At 49.7% G+C, this 18,145-nt stretch overlaps 1 protein-coding gene and 1 long non-coding RNA gene across 5 annotated transcripts in view; one reads left to right on the top strand and one right to left on the bottom strand.

Annotated features, from left to right (window-relative positions):
• Positions 1-598, bottom strand: part of LOC144178133 (uncharacterized) — a 37,820-nt gene extending 37,222 nt beyond the window's left edge. The window contains exon 1 of one of the 2 annotated variants that reach the window (XR_013323954.1): positions 480-598. This is a non-coding gene — a long non-coding RNA (uncharacterized LOC144178133). Of the gene's footprint in view, positions 1-77; positions 186-479 lie in introns of those variants that run through there. The other variant, XR_013323953.1, reaches the window with a different exon arrangement.
• Positions 1-18,145, top strand: part of LOC144178126 (interference hedgehog-like) — a 67,258-nt gene that overhangs the window by 11,590 nt on the left and 37,523 nt on the right. For all 3 annotated transcript variants that reach the window (XM_077705671.1, XM_077705669.1, XM_077705670.1), the window contains exons 2-7: positions 3,288-3,373; positions 3,795-4,109; positions 5,248-5,394; positions 11,076-11,219; positions 11,609-11,782; positions 16,941-17,051. In XM_077705671.1, coding sequence (XP_077561797.1) covers positions 3,295-3,373; positions 3,795-4,109; positions 5,248-5,394; positions 11,076-11,219; positions 11,609-11,782; positions 16,941-17,051 — 970 coding nt within the window. In that variant the 5' untranslated portion in view covers positions 3,288-3,294. The remainder of the gene's footprint in view (positions 1-3,287; positions 3,374-3,794; positions 4,110-5,247; positions 5,395-11,075; positions 11,220-11,608; positions 11,783-16,940; positions 17,052-18,145) is intronic.

The raw sequence follows: 18,145 nt of genomic DNA, 5'->3' as shown, positions 1-18,145 counted from the left end.
GTCTTCGTCAGGGTGAACGACGTCCTCAAAGTTACCAGAGAAATTCGTTCCTTTAATGAAACCTTAGCATGACTGACCGTGTATGAGTATTCGTCTTCCTCTTCTAAGTCCTTTACGAAGCTATCAAAGTCCAGAAGGTTCTGTATCTGCCCGTCAAGCTTTCGAAGTTGATCCTGTTTTTGTTCTACCTCACTGCACAAATCCATAAGCATACTGATATTCGGTGTTGACGATTGCAAGGCACGAACAGTTGTACTGGCTAATTCTGTTATGTCCACCCGGAGGATGACCCGCGAAATTCGAAGTCTTTCTACGACCTGCCAGTCATCAGAATTGGGGAGCGCAGCGAAGCAAAGGTCGGGATGGTCCGATGGGTGGGGCTCATCTCCGGGTTCTAGACGAGGGGTCTGCGTCCAGAACGCAGCCATGGCAGGCACCGTTAAAGGGTGAGGTCTCCGAAATGAGAAGATCCGACGTACCTGAGGCCACGCACTAACTTGAAGGCGCTGCGCTGTGAAGTCCGCTGGTCCATCGTTCCCGGGTTTCACGGCACCAGAAATGTTATGGAACGGGACGCAGACGCGAGGCCATGGCTGAGCCGGACTGTTATCAGGATCAACAGCCGGACTGAGTTTCTTAGCTTCTTTCTCCTCTAGCTCCTGATGGGCATGATAGTAGGCGGTCGCCCTCCTCGTCTGCCATAATTCCGCAACAGGTCCTATTGATGCTTCAACTGCTTTTTGTATTTTAGAATTCTGTTCGCTGGACTTAACTGTTACCTTTGTACATTTTCTGTGTAATTTTTATTTAAGGTATTCTTTCTTTTGTATTTTCCGGCTTTCATGTTCACCTTCTTGTTTCTTTTTTTTTTTTCCGTGATTTTGTTCAATAGTACTCCTGCAAACCCTGTTATTCCCCCCCCCCCCTATGTAATGCCTCCGGGCCCTTAAGGGTATAATAAATGAAATGAAATTATCACAGAAAAAATCACATTTTTCTTTCTTTTTTTGCTGTTCACTTTTCATTCCCTTGATGGCTGTCCACGGTCTTTCTGTGGTGGCCCTTCTAGCCGCCGTGGTTTGGCCAGCGCGTCCCATTTTATAGGCTCCGGAACGATCGCCGGGTGGCGCTGCACTCTCCCCTCCGGGGGAGTAGGTACGCCGGGGCGGCCGCCGCTTCGGCACGAGCTTTTTTCGCTGCGCGCGTGCTGCATTTCTCGCGCTAGGAAGAGGGCTGGGTAAAATTTTCTTTCGACTTATGAAAGCATACACATTAGCACATGTCCAGCAAGTTCTGTTTATATGTAGAGTAGCTACTGGGTCCATTTTCGCCGGTGCTTGTCTTGTCGTCTGCTAGAGACGCGTCGTTTGCTACGCGCCAGTCGAATGGTCGAGCGCCCCGGCGGTTTCATGGGATAAAGAGTGCTCTTGTGGGCGACCCTTGGCTGGTCTAACCACCTCAGTCATCGCGAAACGACTGCGTCTGGTGAACGGCTTTTCAGCGCCCTAAGCAGATGCACCCCCGCCCGCTCCTCCGCGTCTGGCAAGTGCTCGCGCTGTCTCCTGCACCGCATGAGGCATCCAGCCTCCTACTCACGAATGTGAACAAAGCAACCGTACAAAGAGCGGCGGGAACACTCCTTACTAGCCCGAAACGAAAAGAGGAAACTGAAAGCGAAGCAAACCCCCCATATTGTTACATGGTCAGCTGCCACGACAGTAAAGAGGATCCATTTGTTAAATTCTGCATAATCCCCGCGAAAGCGCACCAAAAGGATAGACGGTAAGCATGGATCGGATCACTGTGGTTCGAAAGGTGAAATAAGTTGACACATTTTTGTTTGTATCTGTGTGCTTTCAGTTTACATTACCCGGCTTTGAAAATGCGAACTAGTGTTCTAACGAGTCCTCCCCTCTACACTTTTTTAATGCATGCTGCCAATGATTGTTTTCCGCTTTAATAATAAATGAACTTCGGAGTTGTTTAGCTGGTGCCGTTCGATATCGTCCATATATAACACAATAGGTTGACATTTTGCATGGGTGAAAAAGAAATAGTTTCTAGCGATTTACCTGGCTGTAGTAGCTCTGGTCCGTCTTGTCATTGTGACTTGTGTTCTGGACGGGATTGCTGCGTTGTTCGTTTTTTTCCCACATTTACGAATACTGGTAATTAAAAGAGTTATACACCAAATTCTGCGTATTAATAGTAATTAAAAGTTATACGCCCCAAGCTGTTCTGTTGTTTCCGCGAACTGTCACGCTAACCCATACTTGTACTCCAAGCGGGTGACAAACATTGCGAACAAAAATTTCTTCAAGGACAAGTAAAATGGAAATGCGGCGTTGTCAGCGCACCCCTTAATTAGCGTGTGCCTTTCTAATGCGTTTTTATTAGATGCAGCTGATTGTTTCAAGAGTAAGAAATAACCTATTAACCATAATCAATCACGTTTATCTTACATTTATTGCAAGCCTCAGTGTTTCTGCAGTCCAGAAAGTCCGGATGCCCGAAGCGCGAGCACGCGAAGGGAGTAACGAACAAGAGAAAAGTACGCTGTGACAAGCTGAACAGCTGTCGCCTTGCAGAAGAAAAGAGCAACCGACGACCGCCGAACAACGCGTTTCCCCACTTAAAATCGTTGGGGCAGTCTGCCGGTCGAGCGGAGGGAAGCAGGCGGCGCGTCTGTAGCAGACGACAAGACAAACGTCGACAAAAATGAACTCAGTAACTACTCTACGCTTAAACCGAACTTGCTGGACACGTGCTGACAGGTATGGTTTCATAAGTAAAAAAAAAATTTTGCTCAGCCCTCTTCCTAGCGCGAAAAATGCAGCACGCGCGCAGCGGAAAAAGCACGTGCCAAAGCCGCCGCCGCGTACTCCCCCGGAGGGGAGAGGGCAGCGCTTCCCTCGCCCGGCAAACTTCAGCTTCGCCTCCCTATTGCTGCCAGTGGTTGTTTTTCGGGAGCCGGTTGAACTAGGTTGAACCCCCATGAAGTTCGCAATGGTCAGTGTTACCCGATAATTTCAATAACGATTTCAAGCGGCACTCGAAAGCGAAACTTGAGGCTAAATGGTGTTCATAGAGGTGCCGATTTTGAAAATAGGCATTTAGGTGCAAACTTTTCTAATCTTTCTTTTCGAAATCTTTCTAAGAGACAGGGCTTGCAGCTGCCGTGCACGAACGCCACGGCCAGCATTCGGTGACATGGTGTCTGTGCGTGCATTGCCTGTGTAACTGCCGTGCTGAGGTGGACTGAAGGGGGGGGGGGGCCTCTGCTTCAGGAACATCATGGGCCCCCAGCTGTTGACGTGGGCAGCGCGTGCATGCCTGTTCACACACCTCCTCGCGGCAGCCATCTTCCTGGAAGGTATGCTCTCCATCAGCCCCCTTGATTTACGAAGAGTGCGCACGCCTTTTGTTGTGGCTAATGCCGTTCCTAGACGTGGTTTCTGGTCCGAGGGAAATGAAACGACTGAAAAGTTTACTTGAACGATTCCTACAACGCATGCACATCGCCTCATTGTAAAACGCATATACCAAGTACCTGCCCTGCACACAAGCCAACATCTGCACTAGTTGGCCCCTTTTTGCTACACCCCTCACGTCCTTTGTAGTGCTGTGCAAACTTTAGTTAATGCAAATTTGACTTGACTATGTGCAATCATCATTTGAAATCAGCAGTTGATGCTGTGTCAAGTTTTGGGGTGAAACGAACTAAAATGTTCTTGGTCAGCATCGTGGCAGCAGTGAATGGGAGAAAGTCCCTCCTCCCTCGGCGGGTGCCGCAGAGCAAGAGCTGCGGTTCCTGGAGGAGCCGAGCTCGGTGTTCGTGGACGCCCACAACCATGAGCTGGCCTCGTTCCGCTGCTCGGTGTCGCCCAAGACGGCCGACACCCTGTGGTTCCACAACGACAGCCCCCTGCTCGAGGGCTCGCCGGGCGTCGTCAAGCTCTCCAAGCACCGGCTGCAGGTGCTGGTCGCCGCCGGGAGGCTGGCCAACGCGTCGGGCGCCGCCCCGCAGCACGCACGCCACTCCTACCAGTGCGCCGCTCAGCAGAGGGACCTGCTCATCCTCAGTGCCCCTGCCAGCGCCATCGTCGCCGGTGAGCGGGGGCTTTCCAGGGGGCGGCGACATTTTGGCGCACGTAAAGATCCTCTGCAGATCCCCTGCGTAGCCTGGATTAACCGCAAAGCCCATGTGTACCTAGCTTTGGTGCCGTAATCAGTCGGAAAGCCTTTCCTCTTGGATGTTGGCTCGTCGTTCTATTCCCTTCCTTGCAAAAATAAATAAATACTGATGTGTCACCAGACTTGCACATGTTACTGAAAGAAAGCAACCGATTACAATTACTTTGCTGTAAAAAGTAATCAATAAATTACTTTAGAGTAATCGATTACTGCCCACAGAACTTTTCATACAACTTGTTCATTAGTTTTGTGGCATCTATATACATGTATAGCGTGGCATAAATAACGAAGCCACCGGTAAATCGAGTACGAGAAATCTTTACAAGCACATACATACCTGAAACTTTTGTCAAGGGTGATTTTAGTGGTGTACCCTACTGTGGCCAATAACAGCAAAGAACGCTGTTTATCCACATTACTCGCTAAAGACTGGATAAGGTAATTTCTTTGTGCCCAGATGTATTCTACAGTGTACCAAAAAAAGGGGGGAAATGAAGCTAAGTGTAGTGGCAGTTCCATGCTTAGTACTTTCGAAAGGACAGCACTGACTGTTTCTACACAGAGCTGAGTGACTCGGAAACATTGCATTCCTCTCAATACAATTGTGTGAACTCTGCTGTGATCTGTTGTGGAACCCAGCTCCACAGTCCTCCTCGGTGCTTCGAACTTCGCTGCATCGAACCACATTTTGTGTACATTTTTATGTCCAGTCGAAATTATGTATTACTTTGGCAGTCATGTGATAAGATGCAGGTCATTTGCAGGTGTTTTTATGCTTGCAGCAGAGGTTCATTACATTTTCAACCTAACGTTGTCACGAAGTCATCACTGCCTAGGCACTGAATTCATCCATTAAAGGCATACGTTTGATCTTGCAGTTTCTGTTCTGAGCATTGAATACAGCACCTTATTCAGCAATCAGAGGTGGGGTTGCGTGGTTCAAGGCGCTTTTGAAGCCTTGGCAGCACTGTTCCTGTCGTTGAAGGCGCAGTGTGTGCAGGCGCCGATCACTGCCCTCACCAAACACGTCCCCTCTGTCTTGCCTTCTTGCAGATCTGGATTCTTTTGAGCCACAAGAAGATGTTCATGTCTCGGTCACTGCCGGGAACACTGCTGTGGTGCCCTGCAAACTGCCCCACAGCACGCCTCCTGCAGTGTCCGAGTTTCGTTTCAACAATACGTCTGTAAATAGAACAGTCGGTAGGCGGCATTCCTTGTCCTCTCTCCCTCTCTTGTTAAAGGGACACTTAAGGGTGGAAGCAAGTTGGCCTGTGCCAACGGATTACGGTGCCGAGAATCGAAATACACCATTCTCGCAACTAGTAGTCCTTTAAATGTGACAGAAAAAGCGAGAAACGTTAAAACAGGAGACGACGCCCCATATGCATTTGGGTGCTAGGGTTTGTGATGTCGCAAAAGGGGCGAATGGCGAGAGCTCTTTGGAGAAGCATCTATAGATGTTTTCCTGAAATAAACAGTTCCCAAGTGGTTGAGCCCATAAAGTAAATGTAAATCAAAGCTTCCCGTGAGCTGACGTAATTTAAAAAAAGCAGACGACAGCAGATATTATACACTGCGAGACAGGTGGCTTCCCTCAAGCTTGTCGGCCGTCACGCTTTCAGTTTTGTTTTCCAAAAGCATTGGTGCGCAATTGGTGAAGTCAATAACCTACTACGGTGAGCGCCCATGCTTCTGCAAGCAGCATACCTGGCAGGAAGCAGCTAAGGTGGCTTCATTCGAATCGGCAAAAGGAACAAGATGCACTGCAGGTGGCTAAGCGATCTGCCCGAGCTTCCACTCTCCCGTTCTCCGCACGTGGAGGAGGAGTAGGAGAAAGAGTAACACTTTATTTAAAATGTTGCTATCGATGAAGTGCGTTCATTTGAACATATCGCCCATGAAATGAACTTGCTGCGAGTGCGTAGCTGACCAATCAGCCGGTTCACCTCGAGCCCCTGTTAACAGTCCGTACAGTGTGCTTCAATCTGCCCTTGTTGAGCCGACATGGCTGCCGGGAAGAGTGGTTATTTCACGCTGGGTTCACGCCGTGCGAGAGAAGATATGAGACGGTTGTGTGTGAGGAGGTGACATGAAGGCACTGCCAGCCCGGAGCCTTGGAGGCGCGCTTGATGCAGTTGAACCTTGATATAACGAACCTTGATTTAACAAAATCCGCGATATAATGAATTTTTTCAAGTTTTCTATCAAAATTTTCCAAAACGCATGTTTTTTTATCTCAAGTTTACGAAGTAATCTCGTGCGGCGCTTCCAATTTAACGAAGCCACAGCTAGAAAGGAAGAACGAAATTCCGGTCGAGGCACGTTTTATTGTGCCTCTCAGAGCCTACGTAGAAGATATTCAGTACTCGCATTAACTCTTAAACGGCTAAAATGAAAGAAAAGCGGTGAAATCTGCGGTTGACAGCAGTTAATAGGGATGAAAGAAGCTGCTCAAACCGCCAGCGGTCATAGACGGTATAATAGTGCAGCCACCATTTTGATGTCTCCATCGTTGCCTACGCCAGCGCCCTCTATGCTTAGGCTGCCGAAGCCTACTTCAAGCTTTTTTTCTACGGGTCCTTCCTCACGGTGCTTTTGCTCTAGGTTGTGCTCGCTGATAACCACATTAATATTTTGTTCGTGCATCATTACGTAAGTCTTGTAAGCAGCATGAGCGCTCCAAGGGAAAGAAAAGTGTTCCGAACAAGAGCCCGAGGAAGTGTCGGTCGGAACCGACGGCCACTGAAGTGATGAATGCCATCAACGTTCTGCGGAGGCACGCAGGTGCTCGTGAATGTTTTGCAAGCCTTGTTAGCGCTGTCAACATACGAGGTCAAGAAACGCCAAGCACTGCTTACGAACTTCTTCACTACGGCTTAAAGGAGCCATGAAGACAAAATACAAGTTGGGTTTATTAGAAAGACTGCTTAGTCCCGATAACAATGATACCAATGTCATCGCAATCTCCGAACAAATAACGGAGATATTAAAGAAAACGTGTGAAGCAGTCGCGACCCCCTAGCCAATTTCCCGCAACTTTTCTATGACGTCAAGGAACCTTGTTTGTGCGATTGGCGGCCGCCTAACTGACCTGTCGCGACGACACATGACTGGACGTCTGTAATGGGGCATCTAGTTCCATTTGACCGCATCACTTGAATGCTAACGTGCAGTTAAAGCACTGAAAATTATGTTTTATTGTTGGCCCGTATGATGTCATTCTTGCTCATAACACGTCACTGTGGCGCAAAATTTGAAAGTTTTTAAATACTTCTTGCTTTTTTTCGTTAAAAAAACATATTTTGGGGCTGTGATGGAGCTGAGTGAGGTACTGAATCCTAGTTCTTTCAAATTACACGAAGTTGTATTTTCTCTTCATGGCTCCTTTAAACATCGAGTGCTGGTGGCAATAAATTGCTCTCTTTGAACGTGGTCATCTTCGTTTCACCCGTGTTCATTAGACAGCTGCGATGCGGAGAAATCGGTTTCTTTAGGGCTCAGAGGGCATAAAAGTAATTGCTTAATCGAATTTGGCCGGAAGATATTTAATGTAAGCTTTCCGCTTTAGCGGGAGCATGTAAGCGCTGCTACACGGTCGGTCCGCGTGTACTCCGCTCGACTCACAATCATGGCTATCTCTAGTGTCGTGGTTGCATCACGCACCCATACTGCAAAGTTTTTGTACATAAAAAATTCTCCCGCATTTCCCCGAGGGGGAGAATGTGAAAGTGCGAATGCACGGTTGTCGGCCCGCTTGCGGCGCTTGCGCTCGGCCCCCGCAGCCCACCGCCTCGCCGCCTTCTCTTTCATCTCTTCCATCGGGTTTGTAGTATCACGTGTACACCACGCAGTTATCAAGCCGCTATAACGCCGCTGAGTCGCCAACGCACGCCGCTGACGACGTAGTTTGAATGCGTTAAAGATATAAGGCGTGTCACTAACACTGATATCAGCGTCATGTCCGTGGCTTGGTCGGTAGAGCGTCGCGCTGCGGCCGCAAAGTCCTCGGATCGAAACCTGGCGCCGGATGCTGTTTCTTTTTTAAATATAGAGGAGCACTGCGGACGCCGCCGCCGCCGCCGCCGCCGGCGGTGGATGGTTTGGGGTCGCTTATAAAGTGCATTCGCACTTAAAAAAGTCTCGGAAGTTTCATAGCACCTTTCCTCTGTTGGCCTCCCACACCCCTCAACGCCACGCCTAATACCTCTGTCACACAGGCATTTTCAATCACAATTGAGTCGATCCGGATCGAGCTCAATCTGGATCGGGCACATTCTACACGGCAGTTTCAAACGCGATTGAGCTCGATCCCGCTCAAACTTCATCCTGGTTTCTCAAGCGCGATCGAACGAGAGCGGCAATACTCTCGTCCCCCTCAGTAATGACACAGAAGGTGAAAACTTCAACTAATGCCACAAATTGTGTCAAATAACTTGACCCAAACAAGCGTGCGGTAACATTTCCATAGTTACGTATACCTACGACCGCGTGAAGTTCGCTATATCAAGGTTTAACGTACTGTATTCGAAACGGGCTTGTTGCTTTGAAGAGAGGCTTTGCTGGCAGCCGGCTGGACGGGGTCGGGGAATCTGGAGTAGGCGGGCACACCGACCGCTCGAGCATTTAAGAGCGCTTGTCATTCCGTCGGTGGAAAATCATGAACGTCCAAGCCAGCCTCCTCAGCCATAGAAACATGCCAAAGTCCGCCATTGTTTGGAGATGTAAAAGCTACTGCTGCCAGCGTTTATGCTCTTGACTGCACCGGGGCTGCCTGTGCTTCACTCCTAATTGGTGGCACGATGGCTACATGACGAAAAAATGAAAGGAAAGCAGGCGAGAGAAATGTTTGCTTATTTCTCAGCAAGAGCTAAGAGATGTATGATCTTTCAGTTAAAATTTCATTCAGCCTTTAGTGTCCCTTTGACTCGTTCAGTGCTGCCACTCCTGCGCCAAATGCGCCAATTTGCGCCAAATGAGGTATCCTGCGCCATCCTGATAAAAAACCACGATTTTGCAAGCAAGTGCGCCAAAAGTGCGCCAAAATTTGTGTCGCGCCAATCGCGTGCGGCCTGTTACAAGCACTACTTCGCAGTGGTCTCTAGACATGTACTATAACTAAATCTGGTTGATAACTTGAACTCCCTCGCACCCGTAATCGTGTTTTCCGCGGTGAGTTTGGTTGGCGCCGTCACTGTACCGCCGATACAGTGTTTTCGTCAAGCAAGTCATTGCAGCGCTGGCGTACCGCGGTTAAAAACTTTCCTTCTTGTCGTAGTTTCCAATAATTCCTGCTATAAACAATAGGCAGTTTTAGGTGGCGTTTATTGCCTGCCCTCTCCGCTCCGAGAGCCAGCGGGAGCGCCGTTTCGCGGCATGCGTGACGCGGTCGGCTGCAAGCTCTCGCTTCGCTTGTTGGGCTCGCGGAGGGGACCGCCGCAAGTGAAGCGGGCCGTGAAAAACAGCCAGTCTCTCTAAAGCACGAACCTCATGGAGCGTTTTCTGCTTGCGAAAACGCGCCGCGTAAGCACCCGCGCTCTGCGCGCGGTGTGGCAACATGGCGACGGCTTCGGCCGCGAAGTGGTGTGGGGAGCTCGAGCGACCACTTTTAAGCGCTCTCTATAACACCGCTCAGGGCGCGCACGAAGTTGCTTGTGTGGTAAAGGGGCTTATAATGTGGGCGAAATCGGTACTATAAAACATCATCCGCGTCGCTAGTGAAAACGTCCATGCAATACCTGCCGGGGTAGTAAGCCTAAAAACCGCCGACGGAGCCAGCCGGCCGTGACCGGGCTGTCTCGAGCGCTTCAAAACCGCCGCCATGAGGCACGCGCCACCCCATTGGCGCAAGTCGCCAGGCTCCTCCCACTGCCGCGCGCGACGCGCGTCATTTTCTGAGCGTGGTAGAAACTGCCGCGTGCGGGCGTGAAAAAATCGCACGCGCAGTGCCGACGCGCACGAATCGCATGCAAAAGTGCTCCATGCGCGTTTCTCGTGCACATTTCCAGCTAGCTTGGAAATGCACACGGGGACTGATAGCAAGCGCCTGCATCTAATAAAATGAAAAAGTAAAAACACGAGGGCTTAAAAGAGGCGCGTTGTTTTTTTTGCTAGGCAGGTTTGTCGAAGCATTTCAATATTCATTATCGTGTTGCATGTTGTCTTTTATTTACACCAGAAAGGAACTAAATACCTTGCAAATTATGTTTTGTTGCATTTTTTGCTATTGCGTGGATACTTGGGGATTTAATTGCATCAAACTTCTGGCGACTTCTAGCGACTGTTTCGAAATAAGTGGAAAAAAAAATCCCATTGCCCCAGGAATGACAGGTCGGGCTATAAAGAGCCAAATATGGCTACTTTTTCTTGTGGTTGTAGAACTTTTCTTTATTGGCTATTTCGCTATTCTTGGGCTATTGGGAGAGCTGACTGTGAAAGCTATTTTTAATGCATGTTCGAGCCTGCCAACTATGAAGCGTTTTCAGTGACTCCTTGAAAAAGACTTCCCCTAGTAGGGACAAGAAGACCATTATTCTTGAGCTATGCCGTCCATTTGTGATCGCATGTGGGAAAAGCACCTTGAAGCGCATTCCATGACGACCTACACATCAATTACTGGACGATACTGGTCAATCTTTAGTGTTGAGAGATGCTTTGGGCACATCTAGCAGTTGATGTTTAGTTGCTCCAAGGTGCTCCAAAACTGGCATTTAGGTGCTCCAAACTGCTCCAAAATTAATAATTTGCTGATACAAAAATTGCTCCAAATCACCGTTCATCAGTGGCGCCACTGCGAGTCGTTGCAAAAGTGAACACAATGAAACACCATAAGCTCTGCTTCATTTGTTTGTTCATGTATGGTTTGTCCACACCTTGTTTTGCAGCTCGACATCACATTATGCCTTCTGGAAGTCTGCAGATTCAGTCAAGCACAATCTGGGACTCGGGCGTCTACATTTGTACAGCTCATAATCCTTTAATCAAGAAACGGATGACCGCGCTGCACAAGATCTACCTGACGGTGCATGGTGAGTGAACTGATGTTGCGCTCTTTTATAAAAAAGTTTGTCATTGTAACAAAAGTTGACGAGGAGCTTCTGCCGCAAAGCAGTGCCAGTCCCATAGTGCAGGTGCCACCAACTCAGTTGCCATCAGTGGGACGCAGTAATCTGACTGGCACAACTTCCTGCCCCTGGACTGAGCAAGGGAAGGGATGACAGGGGAGGGGTGACGGACTCAATGATGTCGTTTCCACCTCTGTTTCGGCTTCGGCATTGATAAGTTCCGATTTTGGATTGCAGTGGTCATCACAGTTCCTTCTTTTATCTCTTGTTCAAAGATGAGTGTTGCGATTGAGCCTCGATCCCTGCTGCATCACTTGGGTTGACTGAGAGGGCGTGCTTTGCGTTGCTTACAGAGCCAGCGGCACAAGAGCCGCCCCTGTTCACCTTTGTCCCTCCAGCGGTCATGGAGGTGGTCACTGGAAGCAACGTGACCATGGAGTGTGCGGCCAATGGGAATCCGTCCCCTGACATCAGCTGGAACAAAGAAGGGGGCCACCTGCCCAGAACGCGCCACAGGATGGTGCTTGGTAAGCCACAGCTGGGCACTCCTTTGCTCGGATGCTCTGTGCGGTATTTGCTGCAGGCTCAGTTGCTTTCGTGGCATGAGCAGCCCAGGTGGAGGATATTGTACTCTGTCTCTCCATTTTATGTATCATATGTAAACAAGCTTGTGTTCACTGTGTTAGGTTTGTTTTTAAAGGGGTACTAAAGGCTAAGTGAAATTTTAACTGAAAGATCATACGTTTCTTAACCCTCTCGGCTTTTGTTCCACGAGCAACGATGGTTATTTGCTGAGAGATGAGCTGGCATTTCCCTCACCCACTTCCTTTCTGTTTTTTTTTTCGTGGTGTGGTCATTGCGTCACGAACTAGGAGCGAAGCACCGGCAGCACCGGTGCGGTCTAGGGCATAAACGCTGGCAGCGGTAGCTTTTACATCACCGAGCCATGGCCGGCTACGGCAAGGAGGCTGCTTTCGCCTTTACTATTTGTCACCGACTGAGTGAGAAATGCTTTTCACCAGTCCAGCGGCCGGTCGGGCACCCAGACTTCATCACGCCGGCCACGAATGAAGAAGTGACAAGCGCCATTTGAAATAAGAGCAGTTGCCTGGCTAGGCATCGCTCAAGTGGAAGCCTTCATCTCACCTCGTCTGGTGATCATATCCTCTTCCCTCGCGTGACGCGCCAACCTGGTGTGAAATGCACAGTCGCTTTCCGCAGCCGTCTCGAGAGTCCTCGTGACCAAAGCTCCGCCCGGACCAAACATAACGAGGGTAAAGATGTGCATGCACGATTTATAATTATTTATCAACAGCGGCGCGCAGCAAATGGAAAAGCACAAGTTCAGATCGGTCAGATAAAGACCTGCAGTAAGTACCCTGACCTTTTTCGAACCAGGTGCAGGCACGCCTTTCCAATAGGCACGTGGATTACGGGTTAGAAGCTCAGGCGGGTCGTTTAAGCACCTGCAGTGCATCTAGTACCTTTTGCCGCGTCCTGCCGGAGACATTGCTTCCAGAAGCTTGGGTGTTCACCGTCGTAGGGTATTGACTTCGCTAATTGCGCGCCAATGCTTTTCCAAACGCTGTGTTTTCTGCGCATTCCGTACAGACGGAACGATAACAAGTGCTAAAGTTTGTAGAAAATGCGGGGTTCCTAGGGGCGACCTAGCCAGTTCTACAGCGTAGGCCACAACGCCAGCTTCCGGCGGGTCAACCATGTGGGCCCCTGCATCTACGGGAGAGTGAGGTTCGCCGATACGAGAACAGAGTAGGCAGTAGTGCCGAAGCACAGCCGTTTATTTGGGAACTCCCAGAGCATGCGAGCGCAAAGCTCGACAGCGTTCATGAATCACACCGTCCGATCGGGATCGCAAACGGGAGGCAGGCACTCCCGTTGCGCGACAACAGTCCCCACCTGAGATACATGGTCCGCCACAGCCGCGCTGTTCCGCCGATCTCCACCCAGACCGGCTCTCCGATCTCACTCTCTTCCAAGTGCACTCGTTCACGCAGCCAACGCAAGGAGCACCGCCAAACTAGCGGCGCGCCGGACCGGTTTCAATGCATCGCATCTCTCCCTGAAGCACGCACCGGCTCAGGATCGCGATTTGCGGTTCTCCACGATTCCCAAAAGTGCTGCAGGTAACCTTCTGTTTAGACAAGGTTACCCACAGCAACTGGAAAGTGTGCTCCAAATCTTCATTTTGGCTGCTCCAAGCACTGCTCCAAGAAGCCAGTTGTCTGTTCCATCACTGAATATGCCTTTTCACGCGCCCTCGTTGCGTAGTGTATGGCATATGTTCGTTGGCTCTCACAACCTTGTGGCGCTCGAAGACAAAGCTATGTTCTGCTTTGCACGCACTGAAACCGCTGCTCGATAGAAAAATGCAAGCAAACTCCTTATTTTACAGAATGCTTCCGTGAGTTCACTTACTACTGCCGTCAGTCTACCAGAGACGGAGCGAGGCCTGTTAGCTGATCTCCTTCAGCTCTGCGCGCGAGGTTTACCCTTTGAACGATGATAACGCAGCGCACTCGCTGGAGCTGAAGGAAGGTAACTCCGCATATTGTAAATTTCCAGATATAGTACACGAACTGTGTTCCTGTTTCAGAGTAGGTTCTGGTGCATGGTAAAAAGCCTAATAATGTATATACCATATTTACACGATTGTAGGTCGACCCTTTTTTTCAAATTTGACAATCCAATGTTGGGGGGTCGACTTAGAATCGAAGTCGAACCGTCTACCGCTAGTAACGGCAAGAGAAACGAGAAGTTGGGTGTCTACGAGGTGGGGACAAAGCTGTCCCCACCTCGTAGACCCCTGACCATGGTTATGGTCTAAAGTGTGAACCGCATGGGGCGTTTTCTGCTCGCGAAAATGCGCCGCGCTGACGCTGCCGCGAATTCCACCCGCATGCTGCACGCTACGCGATCGGCAGCGGCAACATGGCGGTGTCACCAGCCGCGAAGAGGTGCGCAACCGCTTTTAACCGCTCTTTAAGATATCAGTGAAGGCACAAACGAAGACGTTTGTGCAGGAAAGGAGCTGATAATGTGGTCGAAAACGACACTATAAAGCATTATTCGCGCCGCTAGGGAAAGCGCCAATCAAATATCCGCCACCGTGGTAAGCCTAAACATCTCCGGTGGCGCCAGCCGGCTGGGGCAAGTCGTCAGGTTCCTCCCACTACCGCGCTCGTCACGCGTCATACCGAGGTAGAACGGTAGAACTTAAAAGCAGCAGAAGCTGCCGCGAGCGTGGAATCGTCGACGCCGGCGTGAAAAAGTCTCCCGCGCGACGCCGACGCGCACGAATCGCGTGCAAAAACGCGTCAAGAAGCATTTTATTCGTCTCTAATAAACAAAATGAGTACAGTAGAATCCCGATGATACGATTCTGGGTGATACGAATTTCGGGATGATACGAATTTCTGAAAAGTCCCGGCAAAATTGCATTGTTTGCAATGGGAAAAATTTCGGCTGTTACGAACGGACCTGCGCGGCCCGGCGGATGATACGAACGAGCCGGCGAGGCGCCCGACTGCCGAACAAGCAAGTGACGGCTCTCTCTCCCCATTTGTCACTCTTTTTTCTCCAGAAACGGCCGGGCTGTTGTTTTCTGCTCGCGAAAACGCGCCCCGTACGCCCCATGCGCGCCGCGAAACCTCTCGCACGCTGCGCGCGCCGCGGCCGGCGGCGGCAACATGGCGGCGGCTTCGGCCGCGAAGTGACACGGCCGCTTGAGCGACTGCTTCTAGCCGCTCTTTAAAATGCCGCTCAAGGCAGACACGAAGTTTCTTGTGCAGTAAAGGAGCTGATAACGTTGGCGAAAACGGTACTATAAAACACCGTCCGCGCCGCTAGTGAAAGCGCCCATAAAATATCTGCCGGAGTGCTAAGCCTAAACATCTCGGGCGGAGCCAGCGGGCTGTCTCGAGCGTTTCGCAAGTCGTCAGCGTCTTTTTCTGACCGAGGTAGGAGATACCGCGGGCGCGAAATCGTCAATGTGGCCGTGAAAATACAGCACGCGCAAAGCCGAGGCGTGCGAATCGCGTGCAAACACGCCCATGCGGTTCACGCTTGACTGCATGCGGCGTGTAGCGAGCTTGGACACCGGGAGTGAGGAGACAAGCGCGAAGCTAGGCGAAGCGTTACGCGCGCCAGAAAGGACTGCTTTGTGACGTGGGGGTTCAAAAAAAGCAGAAAAAGTCACGGATTTGTTCACGCGAAAGTAAGAAAAGAAATAAACGAAATCTTTTTTCAGCGCTCAATTTTTTGGTCTGTGTTGGTTCATACGAATTTCGGATGATACGAATATTTTTCGCGGTCCCGCGAGATTCGTATCATCGAGATTCTACTGTATTAACAAATCCCTTGATTCAATGCGCGGCGCTAACGTAGCCCAAATCATATCACATTGTTCAGTTCACTTCCGAACGCGATGGTGGGAGGTTAGTCGCTCAAAAGTAAATCGCGCGCGGCCGCTTCTGTCAGCCGCCATGTTGTTTGGTTTGGTATCGCGCGGCAGTGGCCGCTGCCGGTTGCTTCGATGGTTGTCATCTCGCAGCGAATGTGCTCTTCCCGCTCAACCCACAGCACATGGTTATTCCGGGTGCTTATACAAAAGCTTTTCTTTTTTAACATCTACAGCGCATACCGCGAGCGCTCGGCTCTTGTGGGAGCATCGATCATTAGTGCCGCCGTGTGGGTTGACGGAAGAGCTTCTCTTTGTGATACAATTTTCTAAGCGGCGCTCGCATTTTTTTTGGGGGGTGGGTGCAATTTTAGGGGGTCGACCTACATTCGAGTCGACTTACAATCGTGTAAATACGGTAAATAGATTAAACTTAATTGTCTGGGGGCTCCGGCAGAGCAGCAGAAAGCTAAGTCTGCTAAGGGCAGTGTCACTGCTGCAGCCACCTGGTCAGCCCTCGTGCAAAGTGAGGGGAATAGAAAGCGCGTCAGGGACATCCCCGGATGGGATTGTCACCGGGCCTTGAGCCTGGCAAGCCCGGTTTTGGCAACTGGCAAGTGTCAGCAAGGGGGGACTAGACACTCACAGTTACCGTGCACTGGAGCTGTCGAGGCCTAGAATTACATTTAACACGTTCTCCTCTGTGCCAGTCTTAGCATTGCCTTCTGCAGCCCCCCCTACTTTGTACGATGGAGTTTTCTAGTCCTAGTCCCCAATTAATTGGCCAGATTTCATTGTCCGTCTTTTGCCACAGGTTTGGTTTTTGGCGAAAAGTGGCAACCCTGGCCGGAGGACGATAGCATCTGTGAGCACGATTGAAGAGTCAAGGCCTTCCCCATTGTTTGTTTCCTGCCTCCCCCCCTTTTTTTTTTCTTTTGAATTGGCACATTGCAAGCTCAGCTACAACTGACATCCCCCCCCCCCAGTTATCCCCCTCTCTCTCCCCGTCCGTCCTCGGAGAAAGGTGCCAACCCTTGCTCCATTTGTGGGCCACCCTTTGGCTGTGATGGTGGGTCATCACTTACGCCAGCTTTGCCATGCGTAAAGCTAGCTTTGGTCAGGTCTACAATATTTCAAGAAAATGCATCAGCTTGAATTGTATTTTGAGCACTCAGCTGTGTGTCTCGTTCTCTGATATGCTCCTGATAAATTCTCCCATCAGCTTTTTGAACAAATATTTATGCTTTTCTTTTTTATTTTCTTTGCAGGGAATATAGAAATTTTTGGTGTTCATTCTAGAGACAGTGGCACGTACGTGTGCAAGGCTGCAAACCGCCTTGGGTCTATTTTTTCGTCTAGAACAACATTGGTTGTTCAAGGTAAGCGACTGTTTTGCGTCCAGTTGAAAAGTCAGTTAAAAGCTGTTTCAAGCACCAATTGGCTTCTTTTATACTATGCGAAGTGTGCATGAAGAGCCTGCTGGCAACATATTCTGTGACTCTTTTTTTTTTTTTTTTTTGTTTCATGGTGGAATGTTTTTTAACTGAGTGCACAAGTATGGAGACATTGTTGAGAAAGATGTGTGTCTTCAGGTACAAGTGCTGCATTCTCCCAAGCACCGCCTGTCTGGTGATCAACTGCTGCTTGCAGCTGATTTAATTCCTTATCCCAAGTGCAGGGGTGAGACAGCTGTGCATATTGCGCATATTTGATACAAATTTCTTTTCCTGCGCCAGGCTGCTCCAAAAGCTTGAAAATTGCAAAAATTGCGCCAAACTGCTCCAAAACAGTCTGAGAGCCAAGGATTTTAAGGCTCCTGTCAGTTTCAGTGGGGAAAAATGCTTACTGACGACAAAATTTTCCAGCACACCCAAGGTGATGTTGTTTGTAAAGGTTGAATTGATTGATCATTCAATAAAAAACCTGCATAAAATTGTCCCCGGGATAGTTTTTTCGAAAGTCACAATGTCGTGCTGCACTTGTTATATTCTGTGCGTTTTCCCATCGAAAACCATTGCAAAGTCCTGTAGAAAAACTATTTCTGTGTACTGAGGCGTCAAACTACTTGTGCAAGTTGATATGGCAATTTTTGGAGCGCCGTATCTCTGGAACGACATTACTGGGCGCCGCCATCTTGGTGTGGTGACGATGTGAAAACATGGCCCTCGGGCGGAGCAGTTGCTTGTGGTTCAGGCAGAGTGCTCTTCGCCGATTTCTACCTTGGTTTTAATTATGGGGGTGGCTGGGTTTACATTTAGTCGTTTGATCTGTTGTGGAAAGTTGCGTGACTCGAAAGACGGGAGTTCATCAAAAACAACATGGCGCCCTCAAATTCGCCGTGTTTCGGCCTTGAGTGTGAGGCCGGTGCGTGCTTGAAGTGAAATTTTGGACTCGTTGTGGTGTTATAAAACACTGAGTTATTGCTGCCTTTGACAGCAAGCTTGCAAGCAGCAGGAATGGGACAATCAACACT

This window comes from Haemaphysalis longicornis, unplaced genomic scaffold (assembly GCF_048455015.1).
Source record: "Haemaphysalis longicornis isolate Haplotype H1 unplaced genomic scaffold, Haemaphysalis longicornis Haplotype H1 scaffold_4, whole genome shotgun sequence".
Classification (NCBI taxonomy): Eukaryota; Metazoa; Arthropoda; class Arachnida; order Ixodida; family Ixodidae; genus Haemaphysalis; species Haemaphysalis longicornis.
The sequence above is the reverse complement of the archived record's forward strand: the minus strand, read 5'-3'. Positions and strand labels throughout refer to the sequence as shown.